General features: G+C 40.0%; 1 protein-coding gene and 1 long non-coding RNA gene across 2 annotated transcripts in view; both read right to left on the reverse strand.

Annotated features, from left to right (window-relative positions):
- Window positions 1–2,990, reverse strand: part of LOC134622729 (filamin-C-like) — a gene marked incomplete at its 3' end in the record, with an annotated part of 36,301 nt that extends 33,311 nt beyond the window's left edge. Inside the window, exon 1 of the mRNA XM_063468087.1 lies at window positions 2,087–2,990. Coding sequence (XP_063324157.1) covers window positions 2,087–2,468 — 382 coding nt within the window. The remainder of the gene's footprint in view (window positions 1–2,086) is intronic.
- Window positions 2,991–6,374: 3,384 nt separating this feature from the next.
- LOC134622730 (uncharacterized) lies at window positions 6,375–13,135 on the reverse strand. The gene is made up of 2 exons (XR_010093082.1): window positions 13,028–13,135; window positions 6,375–11,474 (listed from the first exon to the last, which is right to left on the reverse strand). It is a non-coding gene; the product is annotated as an uncharacterized LOC134622730 (long non-coding RNA).
- Between the last annotated feature and the right edge of the window lie 1,345 nt (window positions 13,136–14,480).

Here is a 14,480-nt window from a genome sequence, read left to right on the forward strand (position 1 = left end):
TAAATATATAATTATTATAAAATAATAGAAAAGCATATGCATTTTATTAATAAAGTTTAATTAAATGTTGCCCTGTATAAGGGGGTCCTGAGGAGCCCTCAGCATGTCTCTGCCCCCGGGCCCCTCAGCAGGTTAGCGAGGCCCTGCATTCTCTGGGTCTATTTTCAGCAGCTGTTGGCTGAGGGACAGCAGAGCTCAGCTGTGCTGCTATCAATCAACTCCTACTCACACCGCTCCTCCACCCCCTCCACCCCCTAAACCCCAACAAGTAACTGCACCCTCCAGGCCTCGCAGCCCCCTAACAGCCCCCCCATCAGCTGCAGACTCACAACAGCAGCTCAAGCTTCAATTTGTCCTGTTAGACCCTCAACAAAAGTAAAACTACAACACATGAAAACAAACTTATCTCCAGAGCTGAGCGCACAGCTGGACAGAGGAAAACTTTCACCTTTAGCCTTAACCACCATGTCTCGTTAGTGATGTCAGTATTTTTCTTTAAATATTTTAATATTATTTCCATGAATATATGACAGATGTCCACAAGTTAAATACACAGCTGGGTATTTTCTGTTAATCCGATACAAGAAACATTCAAAAGCCCGAAACTTAAAACTGCTCAATGAATGAAAATGAAACATGTTTTTCCTGAAGTTATTATAATAAATGTGACATAATTACAAAAAGTGATTTTCTTTAATTAAAGCATTGATTTCCAGCTGACGGTTACTGTGACAAGCTCAGTCTAAACCCAGTTTAATCCTGATATTTAAATCCAGTATAAAAGTGTGAACCTGGTGACCTGAGTGAAGTCATGTCACACATGTGACAAACTTATTGCCTTAAAAAAACCGTAATTAGACTCAATTAAAGAGAGTTACAGTGACTCGTTTACTCTGAGTGTGCAGCGCCTCATGGGCTGAGGCAGACATCTCATTTGTCTCCCGTACAACGCACAGTTACAGGACGACTGGTCTCCGTTGTAGTAGATGCTATTTAGTTTTGCACATCTGCTCATGAAAGTAAGAAGAATTGATGCCTGTGAGTTTTTCTTCAGTGTGTGGATTTTTCCTCCCTCTCGTTTATCTTCTTTTATTTCAGGCTCTCTCTTTGATTTTGCTATTTATGTTTTTGATCATCTGTCTTTGTTTTTTTTTTAAAAATCATGCTATATGAACAAAGTTATTATTACTGTTACTACCTATGTTTTATTTAATGAAGGTAAGCCTGCTTAGTCTTTGTGTCCTGCACAGTTACAGACAGACTGAAGTGGGAACAATTGCTCTCAACAGGAGTCTGTTAACAACTAAACCTTCACATAAACACTGAAAACCATGGCACACAGACTCCAACACACCACTGCACAATGGATTCAGCAACACAAACACACTGTGTCTGCAAATACTGTCCTTTAGTCATATTAGTGCATTTAACTTCATCTATACTAGTTTTTTAATGTTGTACTAAGTAATGCTCTAATGCTGTACTAAGACTTCATGTCTGCAGACTGAGCGTTAAAGTTGTACTTCTTCAGGATTTATAAAACCCTGCAACACTTTGGCCACTCATCATTCACATCCACTCCAAGACATCTGCAGTCCGATTTACGTCCTTCTGGAGGGTTCCAAACACTTTTGGATTTCTTGAAGGGTTCAAGTTTCTCTGAGCCCTCCCGAGACCTTTGCAAAAATCACACACTCTGTACCTGGGTGAAATTTAAAAGCAGGCTTTAATAATTCTGACTTTTTATACTTAAAAATAAGAAACTCTTTGAATGAATCCACTGATGAAACTGTACGCACTGAACAGCTGTGAACACCTGGATCTCCACACACCTGTGAGCCACACCTGTCACCTGTCAGTCACAAACCGATGACACACGTGATTTCCTTTGTAAAAAACCCTTTTATGAAAGAAACCAGCAGTTGGGCTGACTGTGTTTCCAGGTCTCGCACACACACACACACACACACACACACACACACACACACACACACACACACACACACACACACACACACACACACCGTGCGTAAACTTTGCGTAAAAACCCTCCAAACGCGCCTCTGTCTCGGTTTTACGCACTCACCGATGGAGACCAACTTGATGTGCTCCCTTTCCAGGAACTCCAGCGCCACGGACACATTCTCCAGCTTCATCTGCCTGAAGTTGGGTCTGCTGTGGTACTTCCGGTACATCTTTTTCTGGCTCAGCACCTCCAGCAGCCCTATTAACTTTAGCCCATCGCTCAGGTCCTTCTGCAGGTCGTTGATGCGTTTGTTGATCACCTTCAGGTGCTCGTTGCACCACCTGGTGAAGGTGTTCTGCTGGATCTTCTTCCACGGGGCGTCTTCGGCCAGGTCCTTCTCGGTGGCCGGCATCTCCTCCTCCTCCTCCTCCTCGCCGATGTCCGCGGTGCTCTGGTAGAACTGCTGGGGCTCCAAGTAGCTGTTGTTGCTCATCATGGACATGCCTTTTATAGCACCGAGCGCAGTGGGAAGAGAAGGAAAGGCAGAAAAAAAAGAGAAACGGGGCAGTGGAAGCGGAGGGGCAGTGCCCAGCGCGCGGGGAGGGAGCTTCACGGAGCTGTGCGTAAAGAGGCGCGCATGCAGACCCGAGGTCACTCCTGCGGGCTCACACTCTCAGAGAAAGAGGAGGCTCAGGAGGAAGAGTGAAGAATAGTCTGCTTTTGTCCTCTGGCTGGCTTGGCTGTGGTCACGCGCGGGTGGCGTCGTGGACAGAGTGGGGCTGTGCAGCTGCGGGAGCGTGAAGCGAGGTTTAAAGGCTCGGCGTCACTGCGCAGGACTCCCAGGAATGCCCCTGCCATGACCATATACTACTGCGGCCAGGGCATCCTCCGAGCCGCAGGACACCGAGACCGCAGATCATTGGTCGGGCGCGGAGCAGGGGGGTGGAGACACGCTGGACACCCCCAACCAGGACACCCCCATCTACCCCACACCGACAGCCGGACCCGGGGCTCCACAGCCGCTCTGACACCTCCGGGTATTTTTAGAGTCCTCAAACCTGGAGAGACACCCTGAGGAGGGACATGACATCACCATCAGGCAGCCAATCAAATCACTGCATGACATTTAAACAACAAAGCAGAAATAAACAACATCAAAGTTTACTTCAGTTTGGAAATATATATCATATCTAAAAATACAATAGACTCTGTGATAATGATTAATGACAATTAATGGTAACTACAATGGAAGTTAGGTGTTTACAGTTAATTGAATGAGGTGCTGCTGCTTCTTGCAATTCCATTGGCTGCCAAATGGAGGCGCGGCAAACTGAAGCAAGCGAGAGAGGAAGAAAAATTTCATGCTACGTTTAATTGAGGTTTTCTGAAGAATAAAACAAACTGAAGAGATTTATTGACGTAAACAGCAGCGCCCCCTGCTGAGCACAGTCTGCTTCTACGTGAAACAAGCTGAACTTGACCCAGAGTGAAACCCAAGATCAGTTCTGCAATAATCACATACAGATGTGTGCAGTTACAGCTTTATAAGAGCTGCTGGTTTTATTCCAACTGTGTTGAACATCAGCCTAAAATGTGCTCGCTGTGGCTGTGCATAGTCTATAGTCTTTATACACAAAAAATGTCCACAGTGATGATTCTAGTGGGTTGAGTGGATTAAAAAGGTGAGAAGTGGCACAGTGGCTCATTGCATTCATGCTGTGGAATCGTGGGCTCGTTGAACATGTGTGTGAAAACATGAAAGTAGTGTTTTGAGTTAAAATGTGTGGCATCAGGCGTATTTCCTGTGTGTCACATTCAGAGACTTACTATAAAAACACAAGACAGGAATACAGACTCACCGTGAGTCTGAAAATATCTGCGTCCAGCTCAGATATCACGAGAGGAAAACAGCAGCTCACATCTAAAGTGTAAATATGGAGCCAAACTAAATTTAACAGCGAGTGCCGCCGTGATACACTCATCATCCTCTCAGAGCAGACAGTTTACCAGAGTTATCACCACTTATTACGGTCATGACTTCACTCCTGATTCCTACTCTTTTTTTTCTTCACCATGAACTGAATAAAGAAGATGGAAGTAGCCATCATGATGTCACCATGAAGCAACTTTTTGACCACTAGGTAGCCCCGCCCTAAATCATTCCTGGTTTTGTGATCTTTTCTGGCTCTAATGGGACCTTTTGGTTTGGTTTGGTTTGGTTTGATCCACCACACAGCTGCCACAACTATGATGGTGACACAAGGCTTCACAGCAGAAACTGACACAGCATCAGATGACAGAGTAGATAGAGCATTAGAACATGGTATACTATGGCCATAAAGGGATGGACATGGTCAGCAACAATACTCAGCTACGATGCTGTATTTAAACTGTAAACTGTGTTGCTCAGGTGACAAAAGTGGGTCAATAAAATCCTTCACACCATCACACCACCAGCAGCCTGAAATACTGGTACAAGGCAGGATTGATAAATGCAGTGGCGGTCCTAGCCTGTTTGGCGCCCCGGGCGAACACGCCCTCTGCCGCCCCCCCCCCCCCCCCCCCCCCCCCCCCCACACACACACGGACGCACACACACATATATGACCCTATATATGAAGAGAGAGAGAGTATGCATAGTATGCAAACGGCTACCAAACAGACATCATAATTCGTCATACAATGGGAACAGGACAAATCAACAATTGACACTGACTAATTAATATTATATTATTGTATATATTGTTTGGAGTTTAGTCTCTTACTGTTACTATTTTTACCATTTCTTCTTGGAGGAACTGTAACCAACATAATTTCCTTAGGGATTAAGAAAGTATTCTGATTCTTAATGTTTTAGGATACATGACCTGCCATTATCCAGTGACACATTTGCTTATCTGTATCTTTTGCTCGTTTCTCCTTGTAGGAGCCAGAATTAAATGTATTGAATTTTAATGATCACTGGGTTTTCATTTGTTTGGTTGCTATGGTGATGTGTAACGGGAGTCACGTGGGTGCTAGCGGTGACATTAAGAGGGCGTTGTCAGTCTGTCTTTCACTGGTTTGATTTTGACAGAGAGGAGGGCTGGGTAGCTGTAGTTTTTGTTGACCGCAGAGCTGTGATGTTTTAAGAGTTTGAATCGCGAGCCGATCACATTGCTCTGTAAACTTTTCAAGCACTTTAATAAACAAGCAAGCAATTCCACCTCTCGCATTATTGCGTACAGTTGACAGCGCGTCAGGCAAATAGGCAGGCTCAATCCCCGGCCTCTAGCAACTGTGGAAGTCGCTACACTCCTCCTCTTCTTTTCTCTTTTTTTTAAACTTTAAAAACGGGTTGTGTGTGAGACTTTAAATCAACAAAATATAAAATATACATTTTAAATTGTTATTGATCCCTTTACCCCTGGTCCTAAAGTGTATATTTATTTTCTTACTCTTCTTATATTTATTGTTTGTTTACTTGCACTGCTGTAACTGGAGCCTCGTCGTCTCGTCTCTCTATATACTGGACTGTATGTAGCGGAGATGACAATAAAGTTTACTTTGACTTCAGCAGCGAGCAGGCGCACCGAGGGCTCTCGCGCTCACTTTTCGCGTATAGACGTTTGAAAAAACATCGGTGCAAATTATAAGTCTGTATCATGATGTCTGCTGTTTTCGTGTTGTTGGTTTGTTTTTATTTTGTTTTATTTTGCGAGTTGGTTATTAGATGCTGCTCCAGCCAGCCAGAGAATCCCCCGTCGCCGCCCTCTCCTCCCTGTGCCGCAAGCAGCAGGCGCACCTCGCAAACGGAGGGCGCCCTTACTCCCAGCAAATGGGCGATAGAAAACCGATCAGTGCCTATGCCATTCCCAATATGCGCTGGCATGATGTCGGGGCAGCATGAGTACGAGCAATTTTTTTTTTGCCCATGCCCGTGATGCCGCCCCCCACCACGATGCCGCCCCGGGCAACCGCCCGGGTCGCCCGTATCTAAAACCGCTACTGGATAAATGACTTCATAATGGCTGTTTTCACCAAACTCTAAACTTACCATCTGATTGTACTAGCAGGAATCATCATCAGACCAGGAAACGTTTTTTTGTCTTCTGTTGTCCAGTTTTTGTGAGTCTGTGTAAACTGTAGCCTCTCTGTAGCCTCCTGTTATTAGTGAACAAAAGTGGTACATGTGAGGTCTTCTGCTGCTGGAGTCCAGTCGCTTCAAGTTTAGACCAGCCTCTCTAGCACCAACAACCAAGCACTTCAGCAGGTCATTGTCATGATGTCTACATACCTAAAAGCAATAAGTTGCTGCCATGTGATTGGTTGAATAGATAATTGCATGGTTGAAACAGGTGCATGTAATGTCTCAAGGTTGTTTTTACCAGTAATTCTGAAAATATACCATAATGCTGAACACATGAAAGACAAGGAAAACTATGTTTATTTGTATTAGATCATTTACCAAACCAAACATAAAATACAGTCCCAGACAGATGTTAGCATAGTGCAAAAACATCAAGAACAGAGATCAAAAACAAAGAAGAGAAACAGCAGCCAGATGACAGTGACGTTCCGCTTTTTTGCGGCTGAGATTCAGGACGCCAAAGTAGAAGCAGAGTTCATACAGCACACCTGATACTTGACAGTAACACCTGACGCACAATCAGCAGTGAAATCTGAGGAGTTTAAACAGTCAGACATTTTAAAATCTTTTCTGATGGTTCATTTTCACCGTTGTCTAAGTACACATCCAGGATGAACCTAGCTTTGCAAAAAGGCTGGAACTCAGGGGCAAACTGATAGCTATCAGTTTCTTCTGTATTTTTTTTTAATCTCATTGGCAGTTTCCCCCTATGTGTCATCCTAATCAACGCTGAGCTTGGCTAATCACGTTTAAACATATGAACACTTGTCCCACCCCCAAAACAAAACAAAACAAAACAAAACAAAACAACAAACCATAACATTCATTTTTATACCAACTAGCATGATGTTGAATACATCTATTGCTAACTACCAAATAAATCCCAAAATATGGAAAAACATTTAGCATGCTATCTTTAGTTATGCTGGCTAACATATGTTAAGCTAGGCTAAGCTAATTTTATAAACACCAGTTACAAAAAACTACAACAATACCTGTCAGTACTAGAAGAAACTAGCGTAATGCCTGCAGTGGTTAATAACAACAAAAATATCACTTAGCTAATAAAACATGCCAGTATTTCAGCAGCTACACGGACTTGTGCTAAATTAGGCTGAACTAGCTGCTACTGATAGATAACTATAATAAACTGCTATTTCTATTAGACACAGCTGCGCGACACAGCACCAGTTAGAAACCAGCAGGAAAACATGTTGGGTTAAACTGTTTGTAGTTCTATAAGTTAAACTAGTTCAATGATAACGATGTCTTTAGCTGTGTGCCACATAAACTTAATGTAAACCATCATGTAGATGTTCAGGTGCTCCCATGGTTCCAGTGTTCATGCTCAGCTTGGTTAAACCCAGATGAAACTAAAATCCACCATAAAAACAATTGGCTAATAACACAGTCTGCATCGGCTAATGGAAGAATTGGATTTTAGCGCTCATGCTACAGCTTGGCTGAAGCTGCTACAGCGGCTACATCTACTCTTCTAATTTCATGCAAAGTCACTATTCCTCTAAACCTAACATGCAGGATGGAGATACCTACTGGGAGCTAACGTTTGTCAGGACTGTGCTAAGGATGGACGGATTCAGGATATCACTGATAAAACAAAACACGCCTTTTCACTTTTACATTTTCATTTTGTGAAAAGAGAACAACAAAAGGATCAGATAAGTACTTGTTCTGTTTTCAGAAGTACATAAAAACTATCACAGACCTCCAGAAATTGATATCAAGTGCAAGTTACTGTGGCAGAAACCCAGCAGATAAACTGACACATTTCGTATTTTGATTATATTATTGTGACTTTTGTCAAGATAACTCCAACACAGACATACGAGAACCATCAGAGGAGATTTGGTGGCCTAACAGGAAACTCAGATGTTTGAGAAGTTTTCAAAGTAAATCCATATTCACACAATAGATGAAAGAAAGTTTTTTAAATTGTTCTATAAATTCAGATGTGATTTCTGCATAATGGACAAACAGTCTGAGTTGTGCTGCTGTATATTAATGTATCAGGAAACCAATAATCAGTCCACCCCCAGACTCTTCTTAATGCTAGATTTGCAAACATCTGACGAACTATCACATACTTATTATCACAGAAGCTGTAGGAAAATTATGCACTTTAAAACAGAACAAAGAAGAAACTAAGTGGAAGAAAAATCAGAACAAAGCACTGATCAAAGCAAAGATACCAAAACGGTACAGAGGAACACCGGCATGCAGCTTTTAGGAAGATTTTTGTAATTTTACTGACATAATGATAAAAAAATAGTATCGAGTTTGTATTCACAGTAAAACACAGATTTAAAAACATTCTGGAGGAATTGATTCAGTGCCAGGTAAGGTTGTGGAAGTCTCAAATAAATTACATATTTTCAGACACATTTTTAACACAAGACCAACAAAGACAACACTAAAGACAGTGAGAGCCCTGATACAACACAAAACCAGATTCAAGCCCAGGAAATACCAAAAACACTAGCAGGTCAAATATAGGTTATAACTATTAGTATTTTATGTTCTAAAATATCACTATAAAATTAGTTGAAACTCACTGATCAAAATGATTAAATAATGTGCAACTCAACATCTGTCTTATTATCTAATTAATGTTGACTTAGCTAGTGACATTAATGAGATAATAATGTTTTGTTCCTAACTGGTTTCCCTTTTCTGGCAGTAATGGGCTTTCATACCTTTAATTTGAATAAATAAGTACATTAAAAAAAGTTACCACGTGAAAGTTGTGTGGCAATTAAGTCTTTATCGTGACTAACTTTTCATATATATTATTGGTTTTTTTTTTCTGCTGGGAGCTGACCTACACATATTACTAAGAAAACTTCACAACATCAGTTAAATGTGTAAAATATGTTTTTCCTTCAGCAAGTGTCTTTAAAGTAGGCTACACGTGTTTGTCATGCAAAATGTTTATAGGAGCTCCTAACAGCACATGCTACTAGTTGTTTTAAACAATACAGTATAATAGCCTGATCAAACTTCGGATTTAATTATTAATTAATTTAAATAATCTTAAATTAATTAATAAGCCTTTATTCATTTTAAATTCCCACAGTTTGTTAAAGCCCTGCTTTATCAAATTAATGCTTTTAATATCTTCAGTCAAGTACACGTGTCATAGTTCAATCTTCATTTGCAGTGCCATATGTTGTAAATAAACTGGAATGTCTGAGCTAGTTGTTATCTTACTGAAACAAGTTTGACAGAAGTACCTGGTTCCACCCTGAAAGGGATCACAGTCATCTGAACAGCTTATTCTTATTTTCTAGGATTATTTGGTCTCCATTTAAATGTAAACATAACTTAGGAACCATAAAGTTTGAAATGTGTCTATGTGCAAAAGCAAAAAAGAGATGTATTTGGGTAGTAAAAAGATTCAAAAGCTTACAGAAAAAAGTGTTTATTCAGAAGGATGATCTGAGGCATCTGAGAAGTTTGATCAACCAAAATGCAGATGTAGACTTCTCTTTGGGGTTTTATATTAAATGCTAAATTTTTGCCGCCCCTTTCAGACAAGATCCATCCCAGTTTTTATTTTCTACAGAAGAAAAAAATAAACAAAACAAAACAACGTCTTGTGGTGTTCCACATACCCTGAAATATTCACTGTTGGAATCTAAATAAAACTTTGTGTCCTTATCACTGTCATTTTGAATTTAGTGAAAGGTGTTCCACTACATGACATCATTTCTGGTCCTCCTCCATTATTATTTGTAAATAGATATCGCCCAGTGCCCTTATTTGATTAGGACTGTATATGAGCTTAACTTCTATCATTTTTCAATTAATCAAATTTTCATGAAATTCATTTTGCTGCATTGTGCTCAACCGTTAGATGTAAAATAATGTATCATCTGCATACATAAAATTTGGACTTTTTTAGTAAAAACTTAATTTGCTGTTTAATCATTATAGTTTTCAGTTCATTACGTTTTGATCAAACTCTGCTCTTCTTAAAAATAAAGAAAAGTGTCATCTGCATACACAAATCTGAAATTTGCATGTTAAGTAACACCAGCATTTGCTGTGTTTTGATTTTAATCAAATTTTCTACAAATTAACAACAAAAAATCCCCCTAGCATTATTTCAGAGAAGGAGGAAAGTGTCTGTTCAAAAATAAATCAATAAATAAATCAATGAAAACCATCTGCTACACCTAACTGTGCAAAATGAAAACAACTCTGGCACAATCTGAATTTAAACACAGTGTAATCAGTCCACAGAAATTATCTCTCTTTAGAAATGAGCTTTAGGAAATATATTTTTTTAAAGTGCTATTTTACTTTTATAGATAGTCATACTACACATTTGAAAAACAGAAATCCAGACATGTAAACGGATTTATAAGAAGTGAGGAAGGTAAAATAAAGCTAATCCCGATGTTTCATGCTACAAACCAGACCTGCTGAAACTTAACGCTGATTAAAGTTAATCAGCGTTAAGTTTCTGACAAATACATGATCAGATGATGTACAACATTAAGAAGGAAGGAAGTATTTGAAACACTTAACAATCAAGTTTTATCTGCTACTGTTTTCTCCTTTATCAGTAAGTGCAAAGTACTCGTTAAAGTCACCAGGACAGAAATAAGGCAAATCATTTTAAAGCTGAAGGAAAATATAATAACTCAAGTCATTTTTAAAGTAAAAATGTGCTACTTTTTCAGAGTGTTGTCTTTAAATTAATGACCCTTTTGTTTTGGACTGCTGTTTGATCAAATCTAATTTTAATGAATAATCACCAAAACTATTCAAGTAAGTAAGCATGTTTTATCAGTAAGTTAATTAGATCATTTCACCCCATGAGTTTATATTTTCCATTTTAACACTGAATGTAGAGACATTTTTTTTTTAAATATATGTAGCATCCACTAACACGAAAGTGAAACTTAGTCCACTGTCTTCACGAACCTCATGACAAGCTACTTCTGGTACTTCTGGAAGATACAACAAAATGAGATATTCTGTTCAACTCTTGAACTGTGATGGTGAGTAATCAATAAATCAACCGCTTGACCATCTGCGCAGAGCTGACCTGCAGGAAGAGTAAAGAATCATAGTAGACGATGTCGGGAATTCCTATTGCTTTCCCCTCCAGCACTCACTGACGTCTGTGGCGTTTGGGTCAAAGTGTCGTGGAGATGCAACAAGCAGACATCAGGATGGTCACATGTATGAGGGCAGCACTGGATGGATGACGGCAATCCCACAATCCTACAGTTCACCGTGAGGTCGCTTCCTGTGTACTCCTCAAGCCCTGGTGAAACTAGGGACAACCAGAACAGCAATGGCTGCCACGGCGACTGCCACCACTGCCAGGTTCCAGCCTTCACAGTCGCGCTGCCGGGAGACGACAAGACAGGTTAGAATAAAATTTATTTATAAGCACATTAGGTTTTAGCCACATGCTGGATATTTTGGAAACTTTAAATGGAGTTTGATACTTTATTTTGACTTTGCAGTTCTTTTCCATTTGGATGTACCAAATAATGGAAACGTCTATAAAAAAGGGGACAATGCTTTTTATAAAAGAGGACTACATTCTGACCACCCACCACATTCTGAATGTGCTTGTAGGATCTGGTCCAGAGGGCTGAAGAAATCAGGTGGCCCCTGAAGCAGAGCCTCTTCAACCTCTGCATATTCTAAACACATATGCAAAGAACCCACACAAATTGACAACAAAAAATACTGAATATGACCATAAGCAAAGTTTTAGTGTGGAACCTCTAAGATGTTTGGGAACTTTTAGATGTTCTGCGAATCCATTCGTACTGGTCACAAATGAAGAGTAAGTGGCAGGTCATTCAGTATTTTTCTAACTACCTCTGTATGGCTGTGTTTAGGCGAAAGGTGAAGGACATTTTTTGTGCCTCACAATTACAAACAGAGTCAATGCTAAGATGCAAAAATACATAAACTGAAAATATTTAATCTTACAGAAAAAGTCCGTGCTGTGTCACAAGCAAAGACTCTTCTGATTCAAGATTTTCTTTACTGGCTTTATGCTGCTAGAACATAACAAAAATTACAGTGGTGCTCTCGGTGATAAAGAAAATACAAAAAAGATAAATAAAGAAATAGATTTTCTTTAAAAAGATATAAAAGATAAAAGTACGGAAGAGGATTAGGGCCACTGGGGAAAAAAAAGAGTGGGAACATCTTTTTCTTTCTTGTTTTCCAGAATTCTGAGAAAAAAGTCAGAATTCTGAGATTAAAGTCAGAATTCTGACTTTTTTCTCAGAATTCTGACATTAATCTAAGAATTAAAGTGTAAAGATTACATTATTATGGACTCTTTGATGGACAGATGGTAAATGGACCGGTTCTTATACAGTGCTTTTCTACTCTGAGCACTCAAAGTGCAACTTTGCACAACTTAGCTCATTCACACATTCACACCCATTCGCACAAGCACTTCTTTCTATGCAAGTGTTTTCTATCTAACATTAACACGGATTCATAATTTGATGGACGCATCGGAGAGCAACTTGGGGTTAGTATCTTGCCCAAAGATATTTGGCATACAGAAAGCAGACGCGGATTGAACCACCAACCTTCCTTCATATTTGATTTGCTTCACAGAAACTCAAGCAACCTGACAAAACAAACTGAGCCCAGCATTAAATCAGTCGGGACATGAGCATGTAAAATCATGGATGATGGAGGATGGAACACCCGGCACGGCTGATGTACTACTACAGTTCAAACAAACAAGTAAAACCTGGATTTGAACAGAGATCGGGAAGTCATGGTGGCAGAGGTTTCCACTTTTAAACTCTTTAAATGACAGAGGGGTTCATCTGAAGCAATTGTTTCTTCATTTGTGGAAACAAATGCAGAGGCAGTTTTTCTTCAAAGCGCCTGGTAGAGAAAGAAGGTCATGGCCATACCTGGTCCCATCTAAGACGCCAGCTCCTCCCACCAGCACCAAATCAAGGCCACTATTACAATCATTCCTATGAAGGGGATGGAGAGAACAGGGGGCTCAGACTGGCGAGTGCAGTTCTGGGAAGAAGACAGAAGGTAGGAGTGTGGGGAGTATGGAGAGAGGAGAAAATGAAATAATCAGAATAATAAAGTCAGAGGGCGTGAGGGCGAACGGCAAGCAGGGAGCAAATGAAAACGAGTGATCTGATGTGAAATGACTGATAGGCAGGCAGGTCGATCATCAAAACTCATCAAATTTTCAGAGAATTTTTCAGTTTCTCGTGTAAATTTCATGTGAAACAGAAGAGACGGCAATCAGACAAAAAAAATGGAAATGAAGTGAGGAAACTGAAAAATTAAAGACAAGATGGTGAGGTTTTTTTGTTTTGTTTTGTTTTAAGTCTTTAACATTAAAACATCAGCATCTTGTCATTTCAAGACTTTTGGAGATCAAATCTGAAGCATCAGCAGCCCTGCAGGGGCTTTTGGGTAAGAGTTTAACTACCAGGTCAGCTTTGGCTGTAGAGAGCCATCTTAAAAGTTGATGTGTTTCCTAACAAGTTTGTTAGCCTAGCGTTAGTATTCTCACGAGTGAGTTTATATCTCACTAGGTGGAAAGATCCTAAATTCATCCTAAAATGTTTATATTTCACAAAGTGATATTTTCTGGAGGCCCATGAAAAAATCCCATTTAATTTTTGCCAAGGGAAGGAGGTACTAAAGGCTGCTACTATCAAAATAATGACACCCCTGCAGTGCTGCATGGTGGATAAGAAATTGAATGAATAATCTGATGAAGAGGAGTGGATTGGGGACCAGGTCACTGTTTACAAAGTCAACTCCAAAGAAAAGAAAGGCAAGTGCCACAACAAGTTCTGAGTCAAACCTCATGTCAGCACTAGTGAATGCAAATGCTCAAGTCAGGAAAGTTCCTCAGCAAGTCTTAGAAAACCAAACTTAGTTTTTAATTTTACAGTTTACAGTTCAAATTACAAGTAGGAGTGTTGAAAGCATGGCTGGAGATCCAGATAAGGGTGAAGTCAAACAGCAGGTCTTGAGTGCTGTCACGGACAAAGGATTATGATTTTCACTGGTATGCAAAAATCCATACCAGTTTAACTGTCCATGAAACTAGATAAGACAGAACAATTAGTAAAACTACATTAATGTCTTAAAAATATAAAAGCCTGGATAACCACTAATTTAATGGTTATAAATTTAGATAAAACTGAGGTTAGTGTACTCTGCCCTGAAAACCTTAGAAATATGGTATATAACCAGATTCTTACTCTAGTTGGCATTACCTTGGCCTCCAGTAACACTGTGAGAAATCTTGGAGTCATTTTTGACCAGGATATGTCCTTCAATGTGCATATTAAATAGATATGTGGGACTGCTGTCTTCCATTTCCGCAAT

The sequence above is a fragment of the Pelmatolapia mariae genome, unplaced genomic scaffold (assembly GCF_036321145.2).
Source record: "Pelmatolapia mariae isolate MD_Pm_ZW unplaced genomic scaffold, Pm_UMD_F_2 NODE_ptg000180l+_length_49480_cov_1, whole genome shotgun sequence".
Lineage (NCBI taxonomy): Eukaryota > Metazoa > Chordata > Actinopteri > Cichliformes > Cichlidae > Pelmatolapia > Pelmatolapia mariae.